The following is a 25,969-nucleotide window of genomic DNA, read 5'->3' as shown; positions in this document are numbered from 1 at the left end:
TTCTACACACAGTATCCAGGCCTGTGTGTGGTGTCTGGGATTATCAGTCAGGTGGGTGCACCTGGAAGGCAGCAAGCTGGCCAGGGCAGACGTCTTTATGCCCCGGTGACCGTAGCGCTGCTCCAAGTGGGCAGGGCCCCCAGTATGCCTGGACGGCCAACCCAAATCCCTGCCCAGGACAGGCCTCCTTCACGCCGCAACTCGTAAAATGCTCTCCAATGCTGGTATTAGCAAACACTGTCCTCAGCTGAAGGTGACAAGATGTGCCTGGTATCTTAAGCTGCTGCCACTGTTTGCAAGGCATGAGCCTGACATACCAAAAAGTGTTTATTGAATGAATGGATGAATGGGTCCAAGAGCTCACTGGATTAATTAAGAATGTGGGAATCTGGGTACTTTTTTCTCAATTTAGCTGTAAACCTAAAATTGCTCTCAACAATAAAGTCAATTAGAAGGCAAACAAAAATACTTGTAATACACGTAAAAGGAACATGTTACTGATATACAAAGAGCTCTGATAAATCAATAAGGAAAAAAGAATCCAATGAAAATGGAAAACAGATATGAATAGGCAAATCATAAGCAGACTCAAATTGTCGGTAAATATATGACATAATAATAATAATAATAATAATAATAATAATACCAAACATTTACTTAGCCCTTGTTTTGAGCTAGGAACTCTGCTAGCAATTTATATGTATGACACCATTAAATCCCGAAAACCAACTAATAAGGCTAGTACCATGACTGTCCCCGCTTTACAGATGAGGAAACTGAGGTTCAGAGAGGTACAGCAATTTGCCCAACATCACACAGCTTGAGAACACCGGAGAGGAATTCTCACCCAAGCCGCCTGGCTAAACACAACCTCACTCACAGTAAAGGAAGTGCAAATCAAAATAACCATTAAGATATTAGTTTTCCATTTATCAAATTAGCCAAAATATTAAAGTGTGGTAACATTCAAATTTGGCACAGGTATGAGAAAATAAGGATTTCCACGTGTTATTTGTACAATCTTTTTGGAGGACAGTTTGCCAATATCCATAGACATTTTGTATATACAATCTGATAAAAACTTCATCCAAAGATATTCTCACATATGGACACAAAACTATATATACGAGGAAATTTACTTTTCCATGGTTGTTATAAACACAAAAAATATGAGAAATGACATAAAGACCAGCAGAGGAGAACTGGGAACAATATCAGTAATAATTCTTGTATTCCATGCAATACAATACACCCAAGAGACGAAAGAGGTAGACTCTATTATATAGCAATATTACTAGTAAGATGTATTAATATTCTTTCATTTTCTAAATGTCTTATTTCTTTATTTTCAGAGAGAGACAGAGTGTGAACCAAGGAGGGACAGAGAGAGAAAGACGCAGAAGCCGAAGCAGGCTCCAGGCTCTGAGCCATCAGCACGGAGCCCGATGCAGGGCTCAAGCCCACGAACCGTGAGATCATGATCTGAGCCAAAGTTGGATGCTCAACCGACCGAGCCCAGGCACCTCGCAAGATGCACTAATTTTTAAAATGAGTGCAGAATAGTATCAGAGTTGATCTCATTTGTATAAAATATTTAGAAGTCTGAGCTTGTGACTACAGAGGAAATCTGGAAGATTCACTGAAATTACAGCGGGAACTACAAAGAGGGGCGAGAGGCAGATCTTCACTGTGCCCTTTACACTATTTGAAATTCTTATCATGAACATATACTGTTTCAAAGCAAAAAGCCAAGGTCTGCATTGTTTGAAATTCTTATCATAAATATGTATTTCTTTCATTTTTAAAGAGTCAAATGAAAAGCCAGGCCTAGAGTCACACAGACTGGAGTTTGAATTCCAGCACTGTCAGTTGCTGGCATAAAACAGAGCAAGTTACTGGTCTTCTCCAAACCTCGGTTGTCGTTGTGAAGTGAAGTAATCGTGAGCAGTGAAAAGATAATGTATGCAAAACATAGTCAGTGCTTCTGCCATTTGTTTAGTGTCAAACTGTGACAGCCTTCACTCATCTGCGAGCTATGAAAAGCTGACATTTTCAATCAGTTGACTATGTGCACCAATAACCTTTTGTGGCAGATTTTTGGTTTCTTCCTTCCCATCATAATGCGATATCTGGAGGTGCAGCAACCATTTTGTGACCATGAGGACAGCCCTCATTAATACTGTAAAGATGACAGAGCAGAATTAAGAGAAGAACCTGAATCCTTGATGTCTTCATTGAGCCACGGAGACTACTCTAAAAGTGACTCAGTCAACTCTGGAATGAAGTTAAGAATTAAGTGGGAAATTGTGGCGCTTGCGTGGGTCAGTCAGTTAAGCGTCCAATTCTTGATTTTGGCTCAGGTCATGATCTCATGTTTGTGGGTTCGAGCCCCAAATCAGGCTCTGTGCTGACAGTGTGGAGCCTGCTTGAGATTCTCTCTCTCTTTCTCTCTCTCTCTCACTGCCCCTCCCCTCCCTCCAAATAAATAAATAAACTTAAAAAAATTAAATGGGAAATTAAACATCTTAATTGTTCAGATACCTTTGGTTCATAATTCAGTTACTTGCAGCCAAAAATGTCCTAAGGGAGATACCACCTTGGAGAGGTTGTGTGGGCATGGAATGAGATAGGAACACCTGCCTGGCACAGCCACTTCCCTTCTCTCCCTCCCACCCTCGTGCCACCAAAGAAGAGAAGCATCCCCCCCCGCCCCTCAACTCCCTCTTTTAGTCCCAGGCACACCTCTCAGCCACACTTCACATGTCAGGTTCTCTCTCCAACCTCTCTCTTGGCTCGCATGACCTCTAACATGTTCAGCTGGCCTTGGGGACCACAGGGAGTCAGTGAAGACAAGGAATAACAGGAATAAAGGCTCTCAGGACAGCCCCCACCACAACAAACTTTAGACCCCAGTCCCTCTCTGACAGTTAACTCCAGCTCAGAAACCCCCTTCTCAGCCCGCTGCCTCCCATCCTCCCTCCGCCAACAAAGTCAGTGACTCATGAGGGAAGACACAATCCTGGCTGTCTACACCTTTCCCCAAGGCTCAGGAAGAGGACCCCCTTGGGGTGGGACCACCCCGCGTTTAAAGGCTCCAGGTAAATTTTAAGACAAAGGCAAGTCAAAGAAGGGTTATAAAAACACACCCAAGTTCACGGTGGAATGACAAAGGGTCCCACATCCAGCCCCTTGGGGAGTATAACTCACAATTGGAATCCAAAGCTTTGTAAAATGAGGCTGTATTCCCCTCAGGGCTTCGGGTGCCTCCCCACCTCCGCCTGGACTCCACTCCCTTCACCTTCTTCATCGCTATCCTCCCGTCGGAAATCTTCAGCCCCCGTAGTCCTGGAGCATCTGGAGGAGGAGAAGAGCCGGGAGCAGGGCGCAGGCACGGGGTGAGATGGCTGGAGGTAGCTTGAGGCTGCTGGGGAGGGGACAAAGTCATTGGTTCCCAGCCTGTGCCCCCAGGTGTCTCTGAAGGAGCGGCTCTGAGGCCACTAGGGGGCGACCGAGCTCCTCCCGCAGGCGGCACCTCAGGCTTTCCTTCCCCCGCACTGGAGTCCTGGGGAGGGGGGGAGGGGGGGAGGGGGGGAGGGGGGGCTGGGTACCCAGGGGACCTAAAGCTCTAGGAGAGGAGGGTGCCAGGCAGGGACAAGGCACAAAATGTAAGGGGATGGCAAAAGGCTCGGTAATCAAGATAAATAATGTTTTAGTGAATACTTTAAAATCAGAATAAATGCAAAAAAATGACAAAATATCAAAAAGCCAAATAAAGGCAGGATCCCACTTTGCACCTTCAGCAAGACTCAGGCAATGTTCCTGGTGCCTCCAGTAGTGCCCAGTTGCGTGTCCAAGCTCTCCTGGGCCCAGAGCCCTGCTGGTTCCTGCCCGCTCCCTCCCCAGCCCAGGTGTGTGACCTGGTAGGAGTCTGAACCACACCCTGAGTTGCACCAGGGCAGAAGGGAGTTTAGGGGTTGGAAACTTCTCAGGAAACCCCTTCCCCTCTCCCTGAACTGCCTCAACTCTGAAGGGAAAGAAAATCAGACCGTATAGTCTTCCTCAAGGGACACAGGCTGGGCTTACAAAGGCCACAAAGCCTGAATACAAAATGGCACCCTTGGCCAACACCTCCCCGGACCTTGACTGCTAACAATGAGAAGTGGACAGAGGGAGGGCAAAGCAGAAGGTTACAGGTAAGGGGCCGAGTGGACATGGGTGAGGTACTCCAGTCCTCCCCGGCAGGGCTCCAGCACCCCAAATTTAGTTCCACGATGAGTCACAGAAAATACGAGACCCAACAGAGGCTACCTACTTGGGCTTGCTCAGGCTTTCTCAGTGGGCATTTTCTCAGGTGCCTACTTGGTGTCAAAGACAGAAGTCTCGTCCCCCTGTCCCCAGCCCTGGCTCCTAGACACAAACCAGTCCCACACAGGAGAGAGGCACAGAGATGGGACAGCACGCTGTGTCCCCAATGAGGCCCAGGACATGCCCCAATCTCCCAATCTAATTACAAGCCAAGCAAGAAGAGTCTGAAAGCACAAAAGAGGAGATGGCCTGCCTAAAACTAGCAGATGGAGACCACACATCCAGTGTGCCCCTCAGGTGACCTAACCAGCCAGGCGCCAATAAGGGCCACCAAAACTGAAGATTGATGGGATACCAAAGTTCCTCCACTTACCCAGCAGGACAACTGATTTCCCTTTTGGAGGCAAAAAGGATGGAAACTTGACAATTTGATCCCAGGTTAGTCCAAGGAGGCCTCCTTCTCTAGGGAGATGCTCAGAAGCTCTTTGGCACGCTTAGATGTTTTGGTTTTTACCGAGACAGAGAACAGACAGGTGGATAGGAAGAGCCCAGACTTGTGAAAAGCAGGAATGCTGAAAACCAGACCCAGCCATGGCTGGGGGAGAAGTGGCCACGAGAAGAGCAAGCAGCTGCTTGCAGCAGGAGGATTAGGGCAAGGCAGACCCTTGGCAGCAGGGGCAAGGACTGCGGGACAGTGCAGAGACACAAGGCTTCTGGAGGGCACAGAGGACCAGATACAGAAGAGGAGAAGGGAAAGACTGAGATTAAAGAGAAACAGGGGTTGGGGAGAAAAACACCAAGAGCAGAGCCTTCCCACTGGGCCCTGTCTGGACATCCAGGGAAGCACTGCACTCCCATGACCACATTCTTGGGTGCCCGGTGTCTCTTCTCAGGAGTGTTTCAGAAATGGAAAGCTCCAGGCCAGGACAGACTGGGTGAAGCGTACATGGCTAAGAGCCACATACCTTAAAATGGGACACACTCACCAGCCCTGAGCCCCTCAGATGTGGACTGCCATGTTCGCTCAATTCCCACATTCCGTCCTATAAAGTGGGGCCATAAAACATGAATTCTAGGACACCCATTTGGGAGCACGTTTCAGGGTACAGACCTGCCTCCTTGCTGAGCTACCCCATGCTTGGAGAGGGAGAAATGACGAATGAGTCATGGAGGGTCACCACAGAAGGGAGCAAAGGCAATGTTTACCCAACTCTTGGAGAAAGAGAGTCAGACCCTACCTGTCCACCTCCAGTCCTAAAGGCCAATGCAACTCTGATTTGGTTTGGTTTTCTTTAACCAACATCGACTTTCCTGAGATATTTTTCATGACTTATTATCTTTACGTAACCACAGCAACAGAACTAGCCCCATGTCTATCCATTAGAGAGACCTCCACCCAGCTTCAGAAAGACTCTTATCAAAAAAGGGTGAGCAGCCCCACGGAAAGGCCCATTGAAGAAGGTGCTAGATAGAGGCCAGCTGTGATGAGTGTCATGCTCCTCACAGCCACCCCCCAGGAACCTCGAGGTGAGCCCTGATGTGCCCGGGGCGGGGGGGGGGGGGGAGGATGAAAACGAGGTGTGCCAGCACACAGTGGGGTGGCTTCCAATCTCCAAAAAGGTTACAAGGGAGATTCTGTGACTCTTAGCTTACTGCAGATCTCAAACTTCTAGAACAGCTTGTTAAACAGAAGTAAAATGTTAGAAAGGGAAGCAGCGATCACCAGAACCAGAACCGGCTATGTGGACAGCGAGGACTCCAGTCAAGCCCCTATCCCCCTTCCTTGTTTGGATGGGAGGGTCCCTGGGCCGGGACTTGGGTCAGAAGAGTGCTACTGATGTTGAAGACCCAGATTTGCACAAATTCACCTTAAACGGACTTGCCCATGATGACTGTTGATTCAAAGGGACCTGGGGACCAGTGCTGACCTATAAGATGACTCAGTGACAGGCCGTGGGCTCTGTGTGGCCCTGCTCTGCCTGACAAGTTGGTTGGAAACTGATAAAGGACTAGTCATAGCTTCAGATGACCAAACTAGGCCAGGCCAGAACAACCACCAAGAAGGAATTTAGCATCGGCAAACGTAAAGCTCTGCAGTTGAGTGACCAAGGTCATTCAGCATGAACACAAAGGAGACAACTGTTTCCGAGCTGCTCACGGAGAGAAGTTCTGGGCACTCTGCAGGCTGTGGACTCCATACACGTCTACTGGGTGAGAGGGCTGCTCAGGGCACGAGTGCAACCATTGATGAGTGTGCCCCCCAGACCCCACAGATGCCCTTGGTTTCTGTGCACACCTCCCCTGGGATAAGGGGCCTACAACGCCATGCAGAGAGCTTCCCCAGGGCTCCTGGAGCCTCATAGCCTGCCTGCCACAGCCAGGATGCCTGGAACTACCCACACACATGCACAGACCCCTGGCCCCCATGGCAGGCATGCCCCAGGTCTCTCCTACGGGACCAAGGCCAGGACTTTACCTGAAATCACACCCTTCTTGACTTGCACTCCCCACTCCCTTTTCCTTAGTCAATCCAGAATCCTCATCCTAGCATGAGCTTCTGGGAGCCCAGCCCCAGACTAGCCTCCTCAGCATGGCTCCAGGAATCACAATTTCAGAAAGCCAAGGCCAGAGTACATGTGACCTAAGCAGGGTATGAAGCACAGGGTAAAGGACCTTGAAGGAGGCTCTAAATGAGGAATGGCCAAGATGGGATGTGGACCTTGATCAGAGCCAAGTTGGCCAGGCAAGAGCTAGCCCCTGACTGTAGCCATGGAGGTAGGCCAAAGGAACACTGGCACACGTGGTGAATGCCAGCTCGGTGCCAAGCGCTTTACGTGGGTTATTCCATGTAATCCTCAGAGCAAGCCAAAGAAGGAGGCACAATTATCATATCATCGTGAGGAAGTCGAGGATCAGTGAGGTCAGTAACTTGCCCAACATGGCTACAGGTGAGATCCGGGATTCAAACTCAAATTTTAGACCACTAACCTGTAGTGCCCACCCTCCCCCACAATGCCCAAAGTGCCAGGATCTGCACTGGGAAGGCCCTTTGCACCTGTCAAATAAGAATCCAACACTTCTGGGGACAGAGACCCAATCTAGCTGACACAGGAGGTGATGTCACAGTGGGACAGGCCCATTCTCTGCTTTTCCAGCCCCACCCCATATACACATCGTGACCTCAGGCGGGTAGTAGCCTATACTCTGGGAGCAACACCTTCTCCCTTAGGGTGGACTAGTGATTCCCTGTGAAGGTATCAGCAGCCTGGGGCTTGGCAAAAGATGCCTGCTCTGTGACCTGGCCATGCCCAGAGGTGATAAGCTCCCAGAAGCCGGGCTTCAGCTGTTGGGGGCCCGGAAGGCTGCCAGAAAGGAGAGAACAGTGGACAGAAGGGAGGAGTCCCTGGAGAAGAAAGAGGGGGGCTGCTGCCTGGACACGGAAGCTCAGAATCTAGGGCGGATGTTCTGAAGGACAAAATCTGTCAGAAAAAAACAAGACCAGCCAGGACCATGGACCCTTCCCTAGCAAAGCTCTGACCTCCAATACTTTATTCCAAATTCAAAACAAAACAAATGTACAAATAATGAAATCCATCACCTGCCAGAGCAGGGCCTGAAGGGGACCTAGAAAGTCTGGTCAGAAATCTGGAATCTGAAGGGAGATCTGTAAACTAAGCTGGTGGCCATGTCTTGAGACCCTAAACCACTGCTGGTCAGGCCCAGCCAGGGAGGGGCCACAGCAACAGGATGGGGGCCAGGTGGACCCACTGGCCGAGGCTGTGCAGTCTGGCTAGTGGGGCCACGGCCAGGGCAGCAAGCTTAACCAGGAAGTTATGATGGGGTTCCCAGCCATGCACAGCCCAAGGCTGGACACAGGCCAGACTGGATTCCAGAACCACCTTGCAAACATTTATCTTGGTCACGATGAGTTGGGTGGAAGGACTGGCTAGGCCTTCCCACTTGGGGCCCAGCCCAGCCTGCCATCCTGGCCCACCAGGTAGAGCCAGGAAGGGGTACTGATTGGCACACAGCAGCCAAACAGAGAATGAACTCAAGGGAATTTGCATGTGACAGAGAAAGTCTCTAAGAGTTTCAGCCAAATATCCTGGCATGTGGCCCTTCACCTGCCTCTCCTTGTCCCAGGTAGTGGCCTCACCTCCTTTTGTTCAAACTGGAAACCAGCCTCCTAAAACTCTTCCTCCTTTCTGAAGCCACTGCAGGCCCTGTGTGCACCTGTGTGTGCACATGTGTGTGCATGTATGTGCATGAATGCCCAACCCCCAGCTCCCTTTCCATCTCCCCGACAGGCCCCTCCTTGGCTCACACACCTATATCCCCCTGGGCCCCAGCCTCCCACCTCTCCCACACTAATCTCTCCAATGGCAGCCAAAGGGATGTTTCCAAAATGAAATCTGGCCCCATCACCCTTTCCGCAGCTCCCCGAAGTCTGCTTCCTTAGTCACACAGGGATCCTCACCACGGGGACCCCTTGCCAGCCTCCCAACCCAACAAACACCCCAACCCAACGTGCATTGCAGTGACTCACCACGGCGCAGGCAGGACAGGGGCCTCCATGCCTCTGACCATGCTGTCCTGTCTGCCTGGTACGCCCCTTCCCACTGCCACCTGTCTACTCTCTCTGTGTCAAGACCCCGCTCAGTTGTGGCCTTGTGTGCTGGTGCCCTCCCCACTCTGTTTCATTACCTGTCACCTCATGGCCCCACAGCTGGGGCTCCCAGAGCCCTGGTGCAGCACCAGGCACGTGGGCAGCCTGGTACGCACGTGTCATCACCCAGAGTGTGATGGGCCTGCCTCGCAGAACACCCAGAGGCACAGACGCGCTGCACAGTAGCCAGAGCCTACACGTGCGTGAAAACTTGCTTGTGCACATTTTCACTGCTCACCACGCCAAACCCCTCTGCCCCAGCCCCACCCTCAGAAGCAGTTCTGATGTGCTGTCATTTTTTTTTTAAGCAGAGTGGGAAGGGTGTGTTTGGGGGTAAGAAAGCCCCACCTCAGGGCCATGGGAGGCATTCAGACCTCATGCATGCCTTCCTCACCTTGTTCCTTTGGCCCGTTAGAATGCCAGCCCTGCTTTCCAACTCAACCTGCTTTTGGAGGAGTCATTTCCACAACAGTGAGTACAGGGTCCTTGAGGTAGGGAAAACTAAGCCAGCTGCCAGGTCCCGGGTTCCTAAGTGCAGGAGGCCCAGGAACAGGGTCAGGTCACGGGCAGGGCTGCACATGGGCCCTTACTCCACCCTCCCAAGCCAGGGGACCCTGAGCAGCACACTGACCTGGCTCCCTCTTCAGGGCAGGCTGGCGGATTGTCCCAGGAGCTTAGGATCTTCAGCGCTAAGCCCCAGGATGAGAACACAGGCCCACTCCCAAACTCCACAGGTCTTGGGAGGTCCTTGGGCAATGAAGCCAGGCTGTGCCAAGCCTGTGCCCTGGGTTCCTCACCGCATGACCCCAGCCCCCCGTTCCTGTCCCACGTCAGCTCACACGGGCAGGGCTGGGAGGACAGGCTCACAGGCCTCCCAGCTCCCCACGGCCTCACAGCTCTGGCCATTTCCCACCAGGTGAAAAACCCCACCCCAGGATCCTTCCCTCCTCCTATCCATTTCTGCCTTCTCTCCTTCCAAGAACCACACTGGCTAGGAATAAGTCCTTAAGCCAAAGGAATGAGGTGATAATGGTGTCATTTCAGGCACTGCAACGTATTTGTGGACAAGTGGCCACCTTTTCTCCCCTTCCTGAGGCCAGCCCCTGGGCTTCCCCTTCCTGAGACCAACAAGGAGGGCTGGCTCTTAGCAGCAGCCCCGGGCCCTTCTGGGATGCCCGGTGCCCTGGTACGGATGTAGACCCCGCCTCCCCAACCCTGTCAGCTCAGTGAGGGTGCAGACAGCCCATCTCATTCCCCAAGGATTCCACAGAACCTAGCACAGGATACAGACTCAATAAATCCTTCTGGTTCATGACTACACTGCACTGACCACCAGTGTGCTGTGGGAAAGCAGCCCAGGCTTCAGCCAGCCCTGGCTCTGAATCTCGGCCCATCACCTCCAGCAGTCCAACGGGCATGTCAGCCACGGCCTTGCCAAATGCCTGTGGTTTCACCCATAAATCGGGGCAAAGAGGCAAAGACTCAACAAGGGAAGGTGACAAGCACAGTGTGTGGCACATAGGAGGTCTTAAACAGTGTCGGTGGCCATCCCCAAAGACCCAGCCAGTCCCTGTGTCATGTGGGGCCCCAACTTTCATGTCAGGAATTGGTTGTATCTGAGCCCTGCTTTAAACTACAGCCACCAAGAGTCCCAGGGGAAATCATGGCAGAGTTCTGAGGAGACACTAAACAGAACGTCGAGAATTTTTACAGAAAAATCAGGATCTCCCTTACGCACAGTGCTGAAAGTTTGTCCCAAAGTTCAGAGCCTGGATGTGCAGGGATGTGGCTCTCAGGAATGAAGCCCTTAAAAACCAGCCCAGCTGCAAGGAGCAGGAAGTCCCCAGGCTGCAGTCCTGTGCCCTGCGGTCAGCCAACAGCAGAGACACATCCACGGCTGCCAGGAGGTCCAAGGAGCCCGGGGCTCCCACTGTCCCTGGCCTGGGGCTGAGTCCATGGGCCCAGGATAGCTCTGAGGGCCACAGCTCCTCACTCGGGAGCTGCACTGGAGCAGCCGCAGCAGCTGGGGCGCCTCAAGGACTGCATGACAGCACGCAGAGGCCCCCTCCGGCCCTCCGCAGACAGGCTGTCCTCGCTGGTGGGTGCCCGCTGCAGCTGCTCAAACTGCATCTCCAGATGCTTCTGGATGGCCACGCCAAGTACCTCAGGGTCCACTGCAGCTCCATACACCTCCCAGGTCATGCCCTCGGCATCCCATCGCACATCCCGCACAGGGGATGGTGTCTCCTCCAGGCCAGACCCCAGAGTTACCTCCGGGAATGTGTGCAGGGCCACGGGGGCATCCAAGGGTGGGCTGGTGGCCACAGCCTTGCAAACCGCCATGGGGGCTGCCTGTACACCAGCATCCTGGGCTGACAGAGAGGATGCCAACACAGGGGCCAAGTCACTGGCTGAGGTCATGGTCCATACATCCTTGGTCCTGGTACCAGGCTCCGTGACCAACCCGGTGGGACCCCAAGGGTGGGCACAGCAGTGGGAATGCCCAGGGAGCCCCCCAGGCAACCTGCACTGGAACCGCACCCCATGCTGAGCCTGCAGCCCAGACTCACTTACCGATGCCACTAGTTTGGGAAAGGCCAGGATCCCCGGGGCTGGCAGGGCATGACAGCAGCCACCGGTCCCCACCTCTCTCATATTGCAGAGGAGAGTTGCTGGGGACAAGGCATGGCAGGAGGTCGTGGCTGGCTGCCCGGTGGCTTTGGGCCCAGCCTGGGGGCTGCTGCTGTGGGTGGTTGTCCCTCCCAGGTCTAGTGGCGCCACCCACACCTGACTGTCTCCCAGTGTCCAGGCTGAGTTCGAAGTCCCTTCCTCTGGAGCCAGGTCCCTCTCTAGGCCTGCAGGGGCCCGGCCTCCCTGGCCAGAAGTACTACTGGGCTGCAGCTGAGCCCTGTGGACCGGTGAGCTGCCAAGGGCCGAGCAGCTGAGGCTGGCTTTATGGGCACCACTGTGGCCCCGGGTCTGGGTGCTGCGCACCAGGTCCGAGTGGCTCCTCTGCATGGCAGCAGCACCGGGGGCCCTCAGGCGACCCAGGTCACCACCACCCACAGTAGACACATTGCCCACAGTGCTGCTCCGCCAGTGGCCCACAGCACGGGGCCGGGGCCGGGGGCTGGAGGCCTGCGTCTGCTCCGTGCTCTCAGCGTGGTCCTCCTCTTCCTCCGGGACCTGCGGACTGGCGCTGGCCTCGCCTGGCTGGGCCTGCCATACAGTGCTGCTGGCGCTCTTGCGGAGCTCTGGTCTCTGCCCCTGGCCTTCCAACAGGCTGGAAGAGCTCCGGGACAGGGGCTGCGGGCAGGGACACCGGGGTGGCCGGGCACCCTGGTCAGGGCGGCTGGTGCTCATGATGCCTGCAGGAGAGAGAGGGAGGGAAGGGAGTTGAATGGACTCTGCTCTGGGCTCACACGGTACAAGGCACACAGCAGGGCACAGCTTCAGCACTAGCCTGGATGATGGCTCGGAGCCAGGAGCCAAACAATGACAGGACACCAGACACTCCAAATCAAGATCATCACACATCATACACAATATGACACTGCAAATATCTAATAACCGGTACCAAGTGATTAGAACCAGCCCTAGGGTAGGGTCCTGTATTATGCGGAGGGAGGAGAATCCAGGGGAGAGGCCAAGGCTGCCAGGACACTGGGGGCGGGCGCTTTGGGACAATAACTCTTAGTCAACCAGCACAGGAGTATCGCAGTATTTTAATAACCAGTAAAGCTTGACTGGCAAATACTAGCTGGGTTCCTCCCAGAACTGTCCGTATCCATCTTGCTTTGGACTGGGGCCTCCCGGTACAGAGTTGTCGTTCAAAAGAGGTTTGTGAGATAAATGAACAATGAATAGAGGGCACACAGAGGACACGCCCTGGGTTCTCCCCTGGCCCCCTCCCCGCCCTCTCAGGCGGGGTGCCCTGGTTGGGCGATCATGTCTCTGGGACTCAGTCTTGGCAGCTGTGAAGGGGAAGGGGTTTTCTGACTCCCTTGTCTGGCTCCAGGGTAGGGAGAGACCCCACGCACCAGCCCTTTACACACAGGACACTTGGCAAATGCTCACTCATTCCACAGCCATCTTCAGAGCACACAATGCACGCCTGGCCCTGGAGTTAGGGGACATGGAACTAAGATCCTGTGCCTCCAAGAATGTGGTCTAATATCACCAATCGGAAACGCCCTCCATCAAATTTAAATGCCCTCTTGCCAAGTGTGCTTGCACCCACCTTGCCTCCCTCCTTCCCTGCCTTTCCTGTCTCTTCCCAGCCACACAGACCCCTCTGGACCTGCTCACTGACTCTGGCCCTTCAACATCAGCACCTCCTCCCAGAGAAGCTCTCCCAGGCTGGGCCGGCTCCATCTCCGGTTGAGCACTGTCTCGCCTGGATGCAATAACCTGGCCACCCCACCAATCCGAAGCTGTCAAAGCAGGCCTGCACCCTGTCCCCCTCTATCTGTCCAGCACCTAGCGCTGCCCTGACACACAGCTGGCCCTCAGAGAATGTCTGCCACGTGCCTGGCCGAGAGAACAAGAGAATACAAGAGTAAACCCACAGAGGAAAGTGCTGAGCACCAAAAACGGGGTCTGAGAAAGGGCATTTCCAGGAGAGCTCACTTTGTGTGACGGATCAGGAAAGGCCTCCTGGAGGTCGGGCCTGGAGAGAGAGGAAGGAGAGGTGCCGGGAGGGGAGGAACAGGATGAGCAGAAGGCAGGAGGCACATGAGGGGAGCAGGGGGCTGAAGGCCGGGCAGGGCCCGAGGGGGAGGAAGTGGGGTCAGGGCATGTGGGTCAGCCTGGCCCTGGCTGAAGCTGTGAATGAGGAATATCTCCCAGAGACTCCCTGCCAGGCAGGACCAGCTGCAGAAACAGGGTGGGGGAAGAAGCAACACCGCAGTTTGGGCAATCCCGGTCCTGCCCTCCCACCCCCGGGGCTGAGAAGAACCGCCAGGAAACAAGCCACCTTGACCAGGGGAGCAAGGCCACCTGAAAGGGAATTCGGAAAGGGCTCTCGGAAACTCTGTTTCTGTATAATGACAAACTTCTTCTGCCCCAGCACTCAGGAGACAGCTGCTGGCTATTCAAGCCAACAGTGAGGATGCTTCTGGAGCTGCAGTCCCCTGAGAGCTCGAGGCCTGCTGTGGAGTCCAGTTCAGCACAGCTTCTGGGCCGATGGAAAGATCTGCACTGTCCGATTAGATCAGCACTGGCCACATGTGGCTACTGAGCACCTGACAGACGGCAAGTGTGACTGAGAAACTGGCTTTCTAATTTTACTTAAATTGAAGCAATTTAAATGGAAATGGCCACATGTGCCTAATGACTACCATACTGGACCGTGCAGCTCTAGACACTAGACACAGCTCCTGCCTGGACAGGAGTGTCCCATCCCTGCTGCTCCTTGGGGCTGAAGCCAGACTGGTCCCTGGAACAGCCAAGAAAAGGATGAGTAGCCAAGAGAGGACTAGAACCCAGTCCCTATTCTCAAGGAGCTCTAAGATGGATGTATAAAGGGCAACAAAGCCATTAACCATCACAGTGATGATAATAACAGCTCCCAGTACCTACTCACCTTGTACCAGGCATGTGCCACATCCTTTGACACACTGTCTCATTTAAGTGTCAGAGCAGGCTCATGAGATACATCAACCCCATTCTACAGATGAAGAGGCCAAAGCTTAGAGAGGTTTACTGACTTGCCCATAGGCACAGTGAGTGCTAAGTCAGGAAGCAAACCCAGGAGTGCCTGAGGTTCTCTGTGCCCACTCTGAGCACTGTGCAGACCTGCACTGTGGCCATCTTTTTACTTGTCTGTTGCCCTGACTCAGCTGAAGCCCCAGCACCCAACACAGCATCTGGCACTTGCAGTGGCTTCCATGACATGCCAGTGGGACTGGCTGAGTCCCGACTCAGTCCATGACTGAATGAGTGGGAACAAAGCCTGGACCCCCACCCACCTGGAGTCAGGAGAGCAGGGGATATATCTGCTAGCTGGGAAAGCTGTGGTCACCAGCAGCTCCAGGCAGGCAACAAGCACCCAGCTACAGGTCCAAGAACACCAAGAAAGCCCTATCTGGACAGCCTACACAGCCGCTGGCTGAACCCCACCTACCCCAAACCCTCCTAGGGAGCAGGGCCATAAAGAGCCAGGCCAGGCCCTGCCCCCTGCCCTGAGGAAACAGGTGGGATGAGGCTGGGGGTGCCCTCAGACCCCCCCCCAGGGGCTAGTGAGAAGCCACCAGTGACAAGGGTCCCACTGTCCCTGCCTCACCAGATGGCTGTCCAGTGACCAGGACTAGCCATGACCCAGAGAGAGCAGTGATCACAGAGACCCCAGTCGGGTGGGTATCTGTGGCTTCCCCTCCTCACCTCACCTCCACAAGTGGCAGGTGACAAATCTGAGGCCCAGAGCAGCTCAGAAATTTCAGAGAGCCCACAGCTGAACCCCAATAGGATATTTCTCCTACCATCTGGCCTTCCCAGCTCTGAAGAAGGGAAGTACTCTGAGGAACGCCACTCAAGTCACCCCAGGGAAAGGAGGTTTCCCACACCCCCTATCACTAAGAACAGGGGCCTCCAGGGAGTGAGGGGAGCTGACCAAATGACCTTGGGAGTTGTGGGTAAGCAGGAGGGACAGGGGTCTGCTTCTAACGCTGACTCTTCCCCTTCCTGTGAAAGCACCTGCAGGTGCACACCTCCCTCCCTGAGCCTCAGTTCTCCAGTCTACAGAACGGAAGTAAGTCTCCACTGCAAGGTTGCTGTGAATCCTAATATGATGGAACAGCAATTGCTAATAATAACCTTCTCTTTCCTCCTCCCATCAGGAGTGGCCTGTGCTCAAGGTATCACAGAGACTAGTACTGGTGGACAGAAAGGCCTTTTTAGGAAGCCACTGAGACACCCAACAGGTTAGCCCAGTCTTGCTTCCCAACCCTTCCCGTCTTCGTCTCATCCTAGAACCCAGTCACCACCCGTATCCCCAGGTCTCCATCACCATACAAAGCTTCCCAAGCCTTACTTTGGGAGGATACACATGCACATGCTTACACATGCATGCACGCAGACACACACATGTGGAAACACACAAGTGTGGAGTCTGCCTTCCAACTGGCTTGAGTGGCATGCCTACCTGCCTTACAAATCATCTAAAAGGCTCTGGGTTCACCCCAAAGAGACCCTAGGAAGATGTTTTAGCACCAGATAAATGACAGGTACGTGGAGGTAGCCAAGACCCCTGGTGTTCTTTGACACCTTATTGTTCTCTCTCCTGCCCCATTTGATGCCAAAGTTGCAATGTGGCCGTGCCTTGTGGCCAATACAGGACTCTCCTGGTGCCTCAGTTCTGCTGGTCAGTAAATGGAAGAACAGCCAGTTTCACATGCAGCAATCAACCGATGTTATTTTGAGTAAAACTTCCCAGTTCTGCAGAAACTTTCAAACTGGCCCAACCAAAGAAACTGTTAGGTTGACTTGGTCAGAGATTCTAGCTCCCACCATATCACCCAGGCCTTTTGGGGTGTGCCCAGGGGGACCACCAAAGCCACTGCAAACAGGCCTTGTCTCAGACCGCACTGTGGCATCCATATACATCTCTTGTTAAGCGACAGGCATTTGGATGATGACTTCTGCTTCCAGCAAAACCAAAACCGGAAAAGCAAATCCAGGTGGTCAGGAGGGGAAAGGGCTCCAATGTTAAAATATGGACTTTAACCCTCAGGGACCAGGTAGGGCACCACACAAAATCCTCATTGGATAGTGGGGGCATGGCAACCTCCAGCAGGTGGTCTGGTCCATCCCAGCGGCAAAAGGGGGCCTGACGGGACCACTCAAGGCCAAAGTTGGGCAATGCAGCAAGAAGCATTCCTGAGCTACCAAGTGGGACTGTTTGAAGGGGACAAAATCTGCTCACCACAGAGAAGACGAAGGGGCCTTAAGTACAAAATGCCCAGGTCACAAGTTGTGCCAGTAAAGGGTTCTGGGATAACTGTGAGGCAAAGGCCCAAAGGACCCCGCTCTGCTCACTAGAGAGAGGCCAAGGCCCCCACCATCCCCAGAGCTTTCTCCCCTGAGGAGGATTTGCCCACACTTCCCAAGTGGTGTCTGGGGTGGAGAAGGTAAAGCTCCAGGCCCAGGTGCCCCAAAACAAAGGCAGCCCGGGGAAGCTAGTGTCTCCCTACCTGCATGCTCCCAGGCACCGGTGCACCCATGCACCAGCATGGGCCGGAGCCCCACCCGTGGCCACATCAGAGGCCGACGCACAGGCCCGTTTACTGTGGGAGCCGGCAGGAAACAGCATCTCCACGGCTGCACGCCAACCGTGCAGGCCGCCTCTGGCTGTGGGGCCAAAGGCCTGAACACACCACACCATACACTCTCTCCCAGGACAGGGTTCCCTTCCCCGCCCCTCCACACCAAGCCCACCCGACTCGGGGAGAAGGTCCTCAACACAATCCCCCAAACTCGGCTACAGATCTTCCCAGGAGCTAAGGCAATGACTGAGGGAAGATGAGGCTGGGGGGCAATGGGGTAGGGATGGAGGGCAGAAGGAAGGAGAGAGAAGGGAGGTCTGGGGCTGGGGGCAGCAGGGAAGGGTGGAGAGGGGTGGGGGTGGAAAAGGGAGGAGGAATGGGAGGGGACGGCGACAGCAGCGGGGGTGGAGGCAGAAGACGACGGGGTCCTAGGCAGAGGGCTGGAAATGGGAGGATGGGCAGATGAGACGTGGAAGAGGGGATGGGATAGGCAATGAGAGGAGCGATGAGAGGAGGGACGCGGCCATGGGGGGCGCTGAGCACTAGGCGGGGCCTGGGATGCGGAGGGTCTGAGCGCACAACAAGGTGAGGAGTGGGGTTCTGGGGCGCAGGAAAGGAAGGCGCCGCCCATCCCACCACCCTCCCCTACCCCCCACCGCAGGCACGCACACAGCCGGCCTCTCACCCACTCGCCCGCCCGGAGCCGCGCAGGCCGGCGGAAGCGCTGCTCCTGCGGCCGCCACAGGTGCCCGGCGCAGCGGCCCAAGATGGAGCCGGAGCCGGACCCGGCCCGGGCCGAAGACGCCACCCGCCGCCTCCCGCCTGGCCCGCGGAACCAGCGTCGGGGTGGCGCCCGGGGGCGGCTAGGGGACCCGGGAGGAGGGGCGGAGGGGGGGGGCGGTGGCCCTGCTCACCTGGGCCCGCCCCCGCGCTTCAACGCCCGCGTAGGCGTCCCGGCCCCGCCCCCTGCCCGCGGCCACGCCCCCGGACACGATCCACCCCGCCCCCACGGCCCCTCCGCTCCCCGCACTGCCCCTAGCCCACTACGCCGAAGCCCCACCCCTCTGTCCACGAGCCCCCGGTCCTCCCTCCCGTGCTCAGGACATGTCCCCACAGTCCCGTCTCTGCGGCCCCGCCCCCACCACGATCCCTTGTTTTACCGGGCTGCCCAACAAACCCCAAGATACCCATCTTCCCGACCTGCCCCCACCCCCCGAGTCTTACAGGCTTGGCTCCCCACAGCCCTCCAGCCCCCGACCCAGCCCCCAAGTACACTTCCTCATTGCCTCGCCCCCTCGATCTCTGTTTACCTTCACCACACCCCTCACCGAAGTCCACGGGTCCTCCGTGGACCCCCTTCCTCACGGCCCCGCCCCGTGTCCTTCGTCATCCTGGCCCCGCCCTTCACAAGTTTCCGGCCTCCGACCCCACCTTCGAAGCCCCATTGCTCCAGGGCCACCCACCCTCGGATACCAAGCCGGGTCCCCCATCGTCCCGCCGCTATGCACCCCGTTCTCCAAGACTGAACTCCACAGTCCCATCTTCCCAGATCCACATTCGCGGACTCCAAGACTGACCCCGGTCTTTTGAGCTCCGCCTGCACGGCTCCTCCACGCAGCCAGCCTTGTCCCCAGAGCCCACTGCCCAGCTCCCAGAAGCCCAGCCTGGTAGACTCCATTTCCAGAATTGCGTCCCTGGCCCCGTCCCCAAAGCCTGTATTTTCCCACCCTTTTCTCCCCGCCCGTGTCCCCATCCCCACCTTTGCCCCCCAACCCAACCTCACTCCAGGCATTCAGTCGCCAGCCCGGCCGCCATGGACCCCAACAGCTGGCATGTGCAATGACCATGAGTGAGAAGGTGAGTCAACCCCACCCAAGCCCACACCCCATCTTGCCGCTTCCTCTAGCTGGCAGTATGCCCTCCCACCGTCCCTCCCTCCCTCCCTCCCTCCCAGCCTCTCTGCCCCGCTCCAGAAAGCATCCAGGCCCTGGGAACACCTGGTTTTGCCTCCGTTCCCTCTATGTCCCCCAGTATCTGGACGAGCTTGGGGTTCACAGACTCACAACAGGTAGCCCCCCACACAGGCCTGCCCATGACACCTTCCGCTCTTGAGTGGTTCCTGCCACCCACCCCCAGAGCCACACAGTAAGAAGAGTGTGACCTGTCTCAGGGCCCCAGTCTCTGAGAATTGGGTCCCAATGTTGTATCCAACTCCAGGAACCCCTGATTTGCTTGCCCAACCTCTTGCTGAGGGGGTCTGCATCCCTTTGGTCCATTGCCCCCAGAAGCCAATGCCTCTCTGCTCCCCCTCCAGTTTGGGAAGACCCCGGACCCCAGCCTCACCTTTCCAGCCTCTCCCAGCCCTGCTCTGAGGCCAGAGCATCAGGAGAGGGTCAGCAGAAAGCCCCTCAGCCCCTGGATTGAGGTGGAGAGTGGAAAGCCGAGGCAGGAAGGTGCACCATTCACTATCCTTCCCCCAGTCCCTAGCCTGGCACCTAGTCCAGAACAGGGGTCTGCAGCTCTATGCAACAGGTGTGGCTGGTACCTCACACCCAGCCACCCCCACCCCACGCCACCCCGGGTATATTCCCTGCATGCGGGACCCCTCCCAGCCTCAGTATCCCTGTCTGTAGTTCTGAACTGCCCCTCATCAGATTATCTCATGGACCAAAGGAGACAACGATACCACCCTGTCACACACAGCCTTTGGGCCCACAGGTCATACCCTCACACTTTTCCACCGGGCTTTTAACGCAAGCATCCTTGCCTCCCCAGGCTCCTCCTCTCTGACCTGGAATCCTGCTGCTTAGGGCCTGGCTGGAAGCCTTGGCCCTACCTCCTCTGCTCCTCTCACCACGGTCAGTTACAGCTTCCAGTCAGGGCTCACTCACTGGTGGAGTCGGTGACATTCTGCTCAGGAAGACTCAGACTGCCCTAAGCACCCCTTTCCAGTGGGGTCTTAGAGCATTGACCCAGAGTCTCGCACAGAGCTATGGAGGGGGCAGTAAGCACTGAGGGGTAACAGGAATGTCCAAGTGGAGGCCCCAGGCCCTGTCCTCCCACCACACACAGATGGACAGAGGGATCTTGCCCAAAGGAGGCAAATGGGAGATTTGTTTGGTGAGGTCACCAACCCGCTCCTGCTCCCGCCTAGCAATTAGGGCACCTCCTTTCATATCTCAGGAATCTTACTCATATTCCCCATTTAGGGAAATAAGCTGAGCCCCAAGAAGGGATGAGCTGCCTGGGGTTACACTGAGAATTGGTGCCAGTCCCTGGGACTTCCTGCTCCCTGGTTATATGAGAGCCATCTGAGAACCTCAAGATGGATGTTTCAGGGAGGTGGCTCGGAGTTGGGTGTCCATCTGCAGATGCAACCTGGCTGGACCTGCCACCGGGGTCTCTGAGAATCACCCTGGCCTTGGCATCTTGGCCAGCTGGTCCCCTTCTCCCAATTGTGGCTTGGCCAAGAAGCTTCTCTGGCTGCGGTGGCTGCCCAGGGAGAGTCAGCCATGAATTGCAATCCTAACCGCCCCCACATATTCACTTGCTCTGCGATCCCACACCCAGGCAAAACTGTTCACCTTTCTGGGCATCGGTTTCCTCATCTGCACAGTGACAGTAATTGTACCTCCTCCCAGGGTTGTGGGAGAGACAGGGTTTGTGAAAGTATTCTGCAGAATGCTCTTGCTGTCGTCAATATTTATCAAGTTCCTCCTGTGTCAGGTTCAGGAGATAAAAAGCCAGGACTGCATGGTGTGGGACAGGAGTGGGGTTTGTTGACTACTTTAGTAGAGAGGGGAGGCTCTGGTTTAGGACCCCATGGGCCAAGTGCCATTTCCTGAGACTTGGAATCTGGCAGAAAAGAAGCAAGTATGGCGTATTCAGGAGTTCTGTGGGGGTATGGGCGACAACAGGTGGAGAGGCGAGTTGCACATGAGGAACTGGAGTCTCCCAGAAGGTCTGGGCATCATGGGCACAGGAGTCCCTGAAGTCACAGGAGTGGGTAAGGTCTTCAGGAAGAGTGTAGCAAGAGCACCTAGGACCCAGCTATGAGTAACCAGGTAGCAAAGAACTGAGAAGCAGCAGCCAGAAAGGAAAGAGGGAAACTGGGACACTGCTGTGACATGGGGCACTTAGAGCAAGCAGCTTCAGCAAGGTGCTGGAGGCAGAACCCAAGGAGTGCACTGAGGGAGGAGTCAGAGGGGAAAACTCTTTTCAGCAGAGCCATAAAAGGGAGAAGAAAAGAAAGGTATTACCTGGGAAGGGATATGGGGTCATGAGAGAGATTTGGGGGACTTGGTTATGGGGTTTTTTTTTCTGGTTTGCTTTTTAATACGCTGCATCATGGAATAGGATTCCTTGATTCCAAGCAACACGGAACAACTCAGGCTAAGTTGGACACAAAGGGAAGGTGTTGGGAGACTGCAGGGAGCTCAGAATGGAATCTAATGTGGAGAGCTAGCCTTGGTCCTTTAGGATGGGAGCGAAGTGACTCCAGACCTCAACAACAGGAGCCACGCCACAGTCTTGCCCTGTCATCACCACAGAAGGAAGGATTCTGGTTGTTTGTCCTTTGCCTCTCAGCTCAAGATTCAAAGTCTCAGGGAAGCAGGAGCTCTTTTGGGCGAGCCATGGCCATATGCCTTCTGTCCTTGGACGATAGAGGAATACCTGTCTGAGTGTATCTCTAGGAGTACCTACAGCCTAGCAGGATATTTTCCCCCAGACACCGCAATGGAGTCCAGGTCACCAGACAGACCCACTGCACGTTGTAACAAACTGAGCACGCTTGACAGTGGAGGGGGGGCAGGGTGGTGATGGTAAAGGAGCCATAAAGAGGGAGCAGATGAAGAGGTGGAAAAAGTGGGAGCCGCTGCTGGTATAAGGTCTCTATGTAACCGGAAAGCAAGCAGAAATGACAGGGGTAGTACCTAGGTAGGTTACTAGGCTTGGTTTCCATCTTCTCTGTGAAAGAACAGGCAAGCTCTTGTTCTGAGACAGAAAGGGGAAGATGGAAAGATCGGAAGGGGTGAGAAGAGCAGAGGAGGTATGAAATAGTGATTGCAGAGGGGGGACGAGCCTCTGTGGGCCAAAGAAATGCAGTAGAAGATTGCCAGGCAGTATTGGGGCCCAAGCAAGATTTGTGACCAGCACTAATATCCCCCAGAAAGAATCATCAAAGAAAAACAAATTCTAATCAGGACTCACAGTTGTAAGGGTGAAAAAGGGAGCCGAAGACCACAGCATTTTGGAAGCTGGTGGTCAGAAGGATACAGCTGAGCCGGGTGGCCCTTCTTCCATCAGTGGTGGAGACGTTGGCTTACCAAGAGTCAGCTGAGTTCATATCCAAGTTACTTACTCCAACTGTACATGCTGTCATTATGCAATTACATAAATAATTAAATCTAATTCAATTAAATAGCACATGAATGGATGGACTATGCATAGAAGAAGAAAGTTCTGTTCCTATGAAAACTAGGTTAAACGCTTTGGAAAGTGAGTCACAAAAATTGCTGTCAGTCGAGTGTGGGAAGGGCAACTTGAAACAGAACAGGAGGAAAACCATAACAATCTAGAAAATTCTTGAATCGGATTGCTTCCCAGGTGTCTTGAAGTTGACTGACTTGCCTATGAACCAATCATTTATTAGACCTGAACGCTGGATAAGAGGGCTAATACTGTACAGTTTAGGCAAATAAGAGAAATATTTGAATACAGCTTCAGGAAATTGCTGAAGTCAAAGACTCAAATGATGTGGGCAGGGCCCTCCATCACCTGCTCCTTCCCCTGATTCCCTCTGGATTAGATTCATTCCTTTTTTAAAATTTTTTTAAGTTTATTTATTTATTTAGAGAGAGAGAAAGACAGCACAAGCGAGGTAGGAGCAGAGAGAGAGAATCCCAAGCAGGCTCTGTACTGTCAGCACAGAGCCCAATGCAAGGTTCAAAACCACGAACTGCGAGATTTTGACCCAAGCTGAAATCCGTCGGACACTCACCCAACTGAGCCACCCAGGCACCCCACTCTGGGTTAGATTCATTCCTACATAGACTCTCTCCTCTTGTGAAACAAGAAAGCCAGCAGCCCCAAATCTACGTCCTCACATCTCTGGATCCACAAACCGAATCTTACTGACCCTGCCTGACAATCCCAGGCCAGAGGGCAAGAGCTCTTTGATTGGCCAGCCTGTGTCATGCACTCTTCCCAGGACAGTGGGGGCACTGTCCTACAACTGGCAGCCCCTCAAGGGTCACAGAGAGTGGTGGGCCGGCAAGATGCTGTTGCCAGACTACAGGGAAAGTGACACTGAGCTGTCCCAAAGCGCAGATGACCATGCGCAGCAGGGTCTCTGGGAGTCTCAGAAAAGGAGCCACTGGGAGCCCAAATGTGTCAGTGTGTCTTCATTGCCTAAGGAAGGGAGAGCGTTGACTAAATTCAACAGTGTCTGTTTTTCAAACAAGAAAATCCCTAGAGTATGAGAGACTCCTGTACCCTTAAGATCCGTGAGTGAAAAGACTGTGTCTTTTTGTCTGACAAAGGACACTGACTTCCCAGGACCTGTCATATAATAGATGCTGAAAGAAAGGGAGGGAGGGAAGAAGGAGGGGGGGGAGGAAGGGAGGGAGGGAGGAACTAGTTTACCAAGATATACCTATTACCTATTACCTATTACCTATTAATTACCACCTCAGTTTCATCCACAAACATTTTACTGAGTCCCTAGTAAGTGCCAGTCCTACATGATGAGCTGGGAAGGCAGGCTGTATCAGAGGTGCCTTGACCTCAGAGACTGTGTGATGGGGCATTCAGGGACAGCCCTGATAGACACACAGACAATTAGATCAGAGTGGTAAAAGGAGACAGATGGGGCTGGGGCACACAGAGAAGAGGCCCTGTGGTAGACATCTGTTACTTTTTAGCTCCCCACAGTCCGCAACCCCACTTCATTTAAGGGATCACCCACTACAGAGACTGCCAGTTGTCCCCCAGTACTTATTCTCCCCTTCTGTAGGCATAGAACTGCTCTAGCCGGGAACATGCCCGCCCAGAGTGGAGAGCACATTCGTCAGACACCGTGCAGCAAGGCATGCTGTGTGACTGACTGGGCTCTGTCCAGTGAGATGTTAGCAGAAGTGATGCATGAAGTTTCAGGGATGTGCCCCTCAGCAAGAATGTGCTTCGTTCTTTCTCTCTCCCCTGGTTGGCATGAAGTCAATATTGCTAGGCAATATTGGGTCCCATGCAAGATTTGTAACCAGCAGTAATATCCCCCAGAAAGAACCATCAAGGAAAACCAAGTTTTAATTCTGACTTACAGTTGCAAGAGAGAAAAAAAGAGAGTCAAAGGCCACAGTATTCTGGATGCTGGTGGCAAGAGGATACAGTCTAGGTGGCCAGGACTTCTGTTCTCAGGAGTCAAGTCAACTGGGGTTAGGCCAGTTTGGACCATTCAGATGAGGGCAAGGCCCCAGAGACATCACTACAACAGGATAGAAGGGCCTAAATCTCAACACTATACAGTTGTCTATCAGCCCGGGACCATTTATGACCGAGCTTTGCATGAAAGAGAAATTAGCCTGTAGTCTATTTTAAGCTGCCGTTTGGAGTGAGGCTCTCCTACCAAAGGAAAGCCTATATACTAATTCAGACAGAATTTTGTGCCTGGAAGAGAGGTACACGAGGTAACAAAACTTCAAATGTGTTCACAACACATAGATGTTGTAGGCTGGAAAGCTGGAAACCCTTGCTGTAACATGCTGAAACAGCTGATAAACTGATTCCCCGCGTACCCTGGAAAGTCGTCTGTAGCTGTAAGAACACAGTGGAATATTTTACGGTACTTGTGTCTGCTGCCTGCATCTTGCCACTCTCAGCAAAGCCCTACGTGAGCCAGAAGAAGTTGCCCAGAGCTAGCCAGCATGCTGGCAGAGATGGGAGGGAATGCAGGGGGGCTAGGAGGAGCTCTCTTTCTATGACCACAACTTAAGTCTCAAAGTTTTCTGCAGTTGGAAACTTCAACTGCTTCTATACCCCAAACTGAAGCAGGTATAGAAGATGTTTTTGAAGAAGTAGCATTAGCAGGAGACAAGACTATGGACACTAGTCTTTGTCAAGCACTTTGAGTTAAGAGTTCTCAGCCTGACAATGACAGCCAGCTCCACGGCAAAGACCAGACCAAGGATGTTGCCTTCCAATCTAAGCTGAACGTCTTTGCTGACGCAAGTTCAGAGGGAGGTGGTCAGGTGTCTGCTAAATGAAAGACCAGAGCTTTTAGGCTTAAATCTTAAATGTGTGCCCATGAGAACAGCGGGGAGCAAACAGGCAGAAAGCCAACTAAGATTTTGAGGGATGTATATTACCAAAGAAAGCATGAGCCTGGCCAGTACAAAGCCTTCATTGTTGACTCCATAAAACAACCAACCTCCACAGGGTAATGTATGGAACTGTTGAATTACTATATTGTACACCGAAATATAACACTGTATGTTAACTAAGTGGAATTAAAATAAAAACTATTAAAAAAAAACACCCAGCCACCAACCTCTTGCCACCAAACCCATACCAGGAGGAAGTGGGCTGCATAACTGAATAGCCCCAAGAGGTGTACATCTTCAATGCCAGCTTTGGATTTGGCCACAGACGGCAGTAGACAAAGAGGGGACCACCAGGGCCCAGAGGGACAGTCATAGAGAAAGGGCTGTCATTCAAGGAATTTGCTCTACTCCCTGCCTAA

General features: G+C 53.8%; 1 protein-coding gene across 1 annotated transcript; it reads right to left on the bottom strand.

Annotated features, from left to right (window-relative positions):
- Positions 1–7,818: 7,818 nt before the first annotated feature.
- Positions 7,819–12,507, bottom strand: GPRIN2 (G protein regulated inducer of neurite outgrowth 2). The gene has a single exon (XM_043596793.1). It carries the CDS (start codon positions 12,332–12,334, stop codon positions 10,961–10,963), a length of 1,374 nt encoding a protein of 457 aa, XP_043452728.1. The 5' UTR covers positions 12,335–12,507; the 3' UTR covers positions 7,819–10,960.
- Positions 12,508–25,969: the final 13,462 nt, after the last annotated feature.

Source organism: Prionailurus bengalensis, chromosome D2 (genome assembly GCF_016509475.1).
Source record: "Prionailurus bengalensis isolate Pbe53 chromosome D2, Fcat_Pben_1.1_paternal_pri, whole genome shotgun sequence".
NCBI classification, from domain to species: Eukaryota; Metazoa; Chordata; class Mammalia; order Carnivora; family Felidae; genus Prionailurus; species Prionailurus bengalensis.
Note: the sequence above shows the minus strand (reverse complement) of the source record. Positions and strands in the feature narration are given on the sequence as shown.